This window comes from Ascaphus truei, chromosome 2 (genome assembly GCF_040206685.1).
Source record: "Ascaphus truei isolate aAscTru1 chromosome 2, aAscTru1.hap1, whole genome shotgun sequence".
Lineage (NCBI taxonomy): Eukaryota > Metazoa > Chordata > Amphibia > Anura > Ascaphidae > Ascaphus > Ascaphus truei.
The window spans coordinates 473,596,379-473,603,997 of record NC_134484.1 but is presented as its reverse complement, the minus strand read 5'-3'; the positions used below and the strand labels follow the sequence as shown (position 1 = coordinate 473,603,997).

At 41.0% G+C, this 7,619-nt stretch overlaps 1 protein-coding gene across 1 annotated transcript; it reads left to right on the top strand.

The window, feature by feature from the left end:
* Window positions 1-1,777: 1,777 nt before the first annotated feature.
* On the top strand, window positions 1,778-7,336 carry LOC142488329 (uncharacterized). The gene has a single exon (XM_075588705.1). It carries the CDS (start codon window positions 1,875-1,877, stop codon window positions 5,391-5,393), a length of 3,519 nt encoding a protein of 1,172 aa, XP_075444820.1. The 5' UTR covers window positions 1,778-1,874; the 3' UTR covers window positions 5,394-7,336.
* The last annotated feature ends 283 nt before the right edge of the window (window positions 7,337-7,619 follow it).

Sequence of the window (7,619 nt, the reverse complement as noted above, 5' to 3'; positions counted from 1 at the left end):
GGTGATTGTTATTATGTCTTGATATGTTAAACAATGGATTTCAAAGAGGGTGTACTTTCTTTTTCACATGACTGTGTATATGTATGTATGTGTATATATATATATATGTATGTATATATATATATATATATATATATATATATATGTGTATGTATATATATATGTGTATGTATATATATATATATATATATATATATATATATATATATATATATATATATATATATATATACCAATGTATTCAGTATATTAGATTAAAAAATATATAAAGTGATAAATATATATAATCAAGTGAAATAAAGTGCACAATATACACATACCACCAAAACGTTAAAATAATAAAATAGGCAAACAGACTTCACTCAACCCTTAAAACAGACTGTTTCAAAAGTCTTGACCAATGTATTTCTCCAAACCCCAGGGGAGCAATGATGAAGGCCATGTAAAGAAAAAACATTACATAGTGCAATAATGCTAAACACGGTGAAAGTGAAATTATAAAAGGGAGCTCCAAAATTCCTACTCACAATTGACTAGAAGTATAGAAGCAATAATCCAACTAGTGGCAATGATGTCCCTGGGTGGCGTGTGGTAGTAGGATCAGCAATAATAAGAAAATGAGTAATCGGCAGGGTAAGTTTATGGTGTGGCTTTGTGGTAATAAAGCAAAGGAATGGAAGCAGGCACACGGTCTTTCTAAAGGTGCAGTTTATTGTGCACCAAAGGTCCAACGTTTCGGCAAATAGATTGCCTTTATCAAGGAGAGGTAGCCCTCTCTCTGAGTCCTTCCGCAAGCCACGCTCTATGCGTTTCGCCGTACGCAAATGACGGCATCCTCCTGAAAATTTTGGAGCTCCCTTAAAATGTTCAACACTTTCACTGTGTTTACTATAGCATTATTGCACTATGTAATGTTTTTTGTTACATGGCCTTCATCATCGCTCCCCTGGGGTTTGGAGAAATGCAAGAGGGTATAGAAGAAGGTAGAGCCTTAAAGGAGAATGTTATTAGTAATGCAGAGTTTTAATGGGAAGCCACTGGAAGGACCTCAGGAGAAGTACAGCAGAGACAGACCAAAAAGAAAGGGATATTATTCAAACCACAGTGGGTTTATTTTGTTTTGTTTTTTATGAAAGTAATAAATTAAGTATAGAGTTGGGATGAGGGAAGGCCAGAGAGGTTAAAGTTGCAATAGTGGGGATATGAGGGTATGCATGAGCATGTTCGAAAAGGTCAGATTGTGGAAACATAGCGGAGGGAATAATGTCAATATTTACAACAGCCTGAATGTGAGAAGGGAAGGGAGGAGTCATATATTACACCAAGGCTGCATTTTTCGCAAATAGGATTTATAAACATTTTTATGTGTCATTTTTTGACTGATACAATATGGAGCAATTGGGGCTGGTTTAGGTGCCTATGTAGACTTCTCCAACCTATCTTTACATTATAGATTTGTCTGGATGGGTTGATATCATGTACACTTAGATAATCAGTACAGTAATAAATAATTATATAATTTGTATCAAAATGAATTCAGTGTGAAAGCTGCCAGAAAGAAAATGTCAGGTCTCTAGGACCACAGCCAGTCATTGGGGGCCACTGGATGTCCAGGGCCACCATTTTAAGGCCAGGAGTGAAGAGAACATTTTGTTAATTTAGTAGCGATAAAGTAAATTATGCAGAGTATTCTGGAGTGGTAATTTGTTTTCAGTCATTTATTTACAGATTTGAAAACATTTGATTTCTGTCTTTTTTGTTTCCTTCTGTTAGAGAACTGCCTGAATGAGGAGCAAAACTGGAGCCCTGATAAGTCCAGAAGCGGGTTGACCCAGAGCAGCCCAGAAGTGCCAACAAAACATGATTCCTGTCCCATGTTGGATAAGTGCAAAGAATCGGTGCCCCATGATGGTGAATTTACCGGCCCTGTACAGCACATAGTACAAACTGGGTCTAAGTATGGGTCAAGCAGAAGATATGAGCGAGATGGCCAGCTTTTTGTCTGTTGTGAGTGTGGAAAAAGCTTCTCATTAGATAGGGAATTACTCACACACGTTTGTGCCCACACTAGGGAGAAACCCTTTACCTGTACAGAATGTGGGAAAAGCTTTTCACTGAAGGGGAATCTCCTTTCACACCAGAGTATTCACACAGCGGACAAAACTTTTAATTGTACAGAGTGTGGGAAACGGTTCAGTAGTAAGAGGTACCTTCTCGATCACCAGAAGATTCATACAGGGGTTAAACCATTCACATGTACAGAGTGCGGAAAAAGCTTTTCACAGAAGAGCAACCTCCTCACACATGAGAGGATTCACACAGGGGAGAAATCGTTCACATGTACAGAGTATGGGAAACAATTCAGTATTAAGAGTAAACTGCTTTATCACCAGAATACTCATACAGGGAAGAAACCTTTCACATGTACAGAGTGTGGAAAAAGCTTTTCATGGAAAAGCCACTTCCTTATACATGAGAGGATTCACACAGGGGAGAAACCATTCACATGTACAGAGTGTGGAAAAAGCTTTTCACTGAAGCAGAATCTCCTTTCACACCAGAATATTCACAAAGCGGACAAACCTTTTAATTGTACAGCGTGTGGGAAACGGTTCAGTAGTAAGAGGTACCTTCTCGATCACCAGAGGATTCATACAGGGGTGAAACCATTCACATGTACAGAGTGCGGAAAAAGCTTTTCACAAAAGAGCAACCTCCTCACACATGAGAGGATTCACACAGGGGAGAAATCGTTCACATGTACAGAGTATGGGAAACAATTCAGTATTAAGAGCAAACTGCTTTATCACCAGAAGATTCATACAGGGAAGAAACCTTTCACATGTACAGAGTGTGGAAAAAGCTTTTCATGGAAAAGCAACTTTCTTGTACATGAGAGGATTCACACAGGGGAGAAACCGTTCACATGTAAAGAGTGTGGAAAAAGTTTTTCACTGAAGCAGAATCTGCTTTCACACCAGAGTATTCACACAGCTGACAAACCTTTTAATTGTACAGAGTGTGGGAAACGGTTCCGTACTAAGAGGTACCTTCGCAATCACCAGAGGATTCATACAGGGGTGAGACCATTCACATGTACAGAGTGTGGAAAAAGCTTTTCATGGAAGCGCAACCTCCTCACACATGAGAGGATTCACACAGGGGCGAAACCGTTCACATGTTCAGTGTGTGGAAAAAACTTTTCACTGAAGAGAAGTCTCCTTTCACACCAGAGTATTCACACAGCGGACAAACCTTTTAATTGTAAAGAGTGTGGGAAACGGTTCAGTAGTAAGAGGTACCTTCTCGATCACCAGAGGATTCATACAGGGGTGAAACTATTCACATGCACAGAGTGTGGAAAAAGCTTTTCATGGAAAAGCCACTTGCTCGTACATGAGAGGATTCACACAGGGGCGAGACCGTTCACATGTACAGAGTGTGGAAAAAGCTTTTCACTTAAGAGCAATCTCCTTTCACACCAGAGTATTCACACAGCGGACAACCGTTTTAATTGTACAGAGTGTGGGAAACGGTTCAGTAGTAAGAGGTACCTTCTCGATCACCAGAGGATTCATACAGGGGTGAAACTATTCACATGCACAGAGTGTGGAAAAAGCTTTTCATGGAGAAGCCACTTGCTCTTACATGAGAGAATTCACACAGGGGAGAGACCGTTCACATGTACAGAGTGTGGAAAAAGCTTTTCACTTAAGAGCAATCTCCTTTCACACCAGAGTATTCACACAGCGGACAACCCTTTTAATTGTAAAGAGTGTGGGAAACGGTTCAGTAGTAAGAGGTACCTTCTCGATCACCAGAGGATTCATACAGGGGTGAAACCATTCACATGCACAGAGTGTGGAAAAAGCTTTTCATGGAAAAGCCACTTCCTCGTACATGAGAGGATTCACACAGGGGAGAGACCGTTCACATGTACAGAGTGTGGAAAAAGCTTTTCAATTAAGAGCAATCTCCTTTCACACCAGAGTATTCACACAGCGGACAACCCTTTTAATTGTACAGAGTGTGGGAAACAGTTCAGTACTAAGAGCTACCTTTTCATTCACCAAAGGAGTCATACAGGGGTGAAACCATTCATATGCACAGAGTGCGGAAAAAGCTTTTCACAGAAGAGCAACCTCCTCACACATGAGAGGATTCATACAGGGGTAAAACCATTCACATGTACAGAGTGTGGAAAAAGCTTTTCATGGAAGCGCAACCTCCTCACACATGAGAGGATTCACACAGGGGCGAAACCGTTCACATGTTCAGTGTGTGGAAAAAACTTTTCACTGAAGAGAAGTCTCCTTTTACATCAGAGTATTCACACAGCGGACAAACCTTTTAATTGTACAGAGTGTGGGAAACAGTTCAGTATTAAGAGGTATCTTCTCGATCACCAGAGGATTCATACAGGGGAGAAACCTTTCACATGCAGAGAGTGCGGAAAAAGCTTTTCATGGAAGAGCAACCTCCTCGCACATGAGAGGATTCACAAAGGGGAGAAACCGTTCTCATGTACAGAGTATGGGAAACAATTCAGTATTAAGAACAATCTGCTTTATCACCAGAAGATTCATAGAGGGAAGACACCTTTCACATGTACAGAGTGTGGAAAAAGCTTTTCATGGAAAAGCCAGTTCCTCATACATGAGAGGATTCACACAGGGGAGAGACCGTTCACATGTACAGAGTGTGGGAAAAGCTTTTCGCTGAAGGGCAATCTCCTTTCACACCAGAGTATTCACACAGCGGACAAACCTTTTAATTGTACAGAGTGTGGGAAACAGTTCAGTACTAAGAGGTGCCTTCTCGATCACCAGAGGATTCATACAGGGGAGAAACTTTTCACATGTGCTGAGTGTGGGAAACCGTTCACTACTAAGAGGTGCCTTCTCGATCACCAGAGGATTCATACAGGGGAGAAACTTTTCACATGTGCTGAGTGTGGGAAACAGTTGAGTAGTAAGAGGTGCCTTCTCGATCACCAGTGGATTCATACAGGGGAGAAACTTTTCACATGTGCTGAGTGTGGGAAACCGTTCAGTACTAAGAGGTATCTTCTCGTTCACCAGAGGATTCATACAGGGGAGAAACTTTTCACATGTGCTGAGTGTGGGAAACAGTTGAGTAGTAAGAGGTGCCTTCTCGATCACCAGAGTATTCATACAGGGGAGAAACTTTTCACATGTGCTGAGTGTGGGAAACTGTTCAGTACTAAGAGGTACCTTCTCGATCACCAGAGGATTCATACAGGGGAGAAACCTTTCACATGCACAGAGTGTGGAAAAAGCTTTTCACAGAAGAGCAACCTGCTCACACATAAGAGGATTCACACAGTGGAGAAACCGTTCACATGTACAGAGTGGGAATCCATTCAGTATTAAGAACAAAATCCTTTATCACCAGAAGATTCATACAGAGTGGAAACCTTTCACAATGTGGGAAAAGCTTTGCTTATAATTGCAACTCCCTCACACATCAGAGGATTTATACAGGAACTAAATTTATACAGGTGATAAATTTGCTTTTTCAGAATAGTGTTGGGCAACATACTGATAACAGTAATGTCGTGCTAATAAAAGTGGTTGGTATCTCGATACTTACCATTATTAATTACTATGATATTTATATATGCCAACTGTAGAGAGCTGAGTCGGGGTGTCTTTCAGAGAGAGGAGGGGGTGGGTCTTCAGAGAGAGTTGTGAATTAAGTTCTGGAATAGAGAGAAAGGAGTGGGGATAGCTCTAGCAAAGGAGTGAGGGCAGGTCTGGCACAGAGCGAGAATTGGGTGGGTCTTACAGATCAAAGTGGGGGCTGGTCTGACAGAGAGGAGTGGGACAGAGTCTTGAAGAGAGAACATTTGGTGTAGGTCTGGCAGAGTACAAGGGGGAGGGATCAGGCAAAAGGGGTGGATTGGGATGGGTCGTACAGATAGAACAGTGTGCTGGCTGCTCGGCCAGAGAGGGAAGGATGAAGATCTGACAGCGAGGAGTAAGCCAGGTTTGGCAGAGGGAAGGGTGGTTGACAGTCTGGCAGAGAGGAGTGGTGGTTGGTCTGACAGAGAGAGAGAGAGAGCAAGAAGTAGGGGCAGGTCTGACAAAGAAGTTGGGGCAGGTGTGGAAATGAGAAAGTAGTAGAGGTGGGTATGATAAAAGAGAAGTGGGGGTGGGATAGTCTAACAGAATTCTGGGGAATACAGATATATATATCCAATAGAAAAGTGACCCCACAAATCAATTCTCTAATGAGTTACGAGAGCTACTCATAAGGTGAAAAGATATCAGGATCTTAAAGGAAAAAGAATTTACATATCTAATAAAGGAGAAGCCGACTCACAATCTTCTATTTCATACCTAAGATCCATAAAAATTTGACAAATCCTCCTGGAAGTACAATAATATCTGGTATAAACTCCCTAACCTCCAATCTGAGTACATTGATGTTTACCTACACAAATATGTTAAGTCATACTATAAAGATGCTACTGGTATATTAATTGCATTGGATAATTACAAATGGGAGGAAGGAATGATACTAGCTACATGTGATGTGACATCTCTACACTTCCATAGGAAATGAACAGGGGTGTAGAGCCAAGAAACATGTATTATACAAATATGTTGAAATAAGGAAATAGAATATGAGGATCTCAAGAGAAAAGAATATAAATTAACAATGATCAGTGACAGTTTTGCACCAATGAAATCAAATGAAAAATAACCCAGGGTGGTGGGAGTGTGTAATATTTTTTTCATTTTTTGCTGTACTCACCCGGCCATGTGTGAGACTAACTCACAAAGTAGGTTCTTTGTACACTGGAGTGTCTCCTTCCTTCAGCTATCGAGTTGTCCTGTTCATTCTCTGTGTATAGTATATACACCTCAGCTATAGAGTTGTCCTGTTCTTTCTCTGTGTATAGTATATACACCAATACCCGGCGTCCTCATGATAGACCCAATAAGGATGACAGATAGCCGCAGGGAAAGTATAAAAATGCAGTTTATTAATTTAAAATAAGAGTAACAAGTTACTCACATGTAAAAACACGCCTCCGGTACACGCAGTCGCTTCCAGACCCCTTTTCCTTGTGGGATTGTGGGCACAGAGCATGATAGAAATGGATTATAAATATCAATGCAAGATATGAAGACTTTCTTAAACAAATTAGTTCTTTATATTTCTTTCCCTGGATGATTATGTAATCAACCATATATGTGTTTTTTGTTGTTGTTGAGAGATTTTGATAAAGGACAATCCCTGTCCGAAACGCGTCAGAGTGTGTGTCCCCTATACTATGCAATACTAATAAATATATATTTTTAACCCACACCTTGCTGGTCCCCTCTCCTACTTGGCTGTGCACCGCTGCAATCCCAGGATTTCTCTTCTACATGAACTCTGAGCGTGCTGCACGCACCTAAGGAAGCTGCTACCTTTGAGTATTGTATTTCTCCTTCACATGGGGACTTGATGACCAGCAACAGTGTTGCAGCAAAGATGTCCTGTTTGGCGGAGTTATACATATTGATGGTATGCTAACCCTTTATTTACTCCAACACGTGGACTATCATGCTACATAGTGTCATTGCTGCACTTCACAACACTGGGTC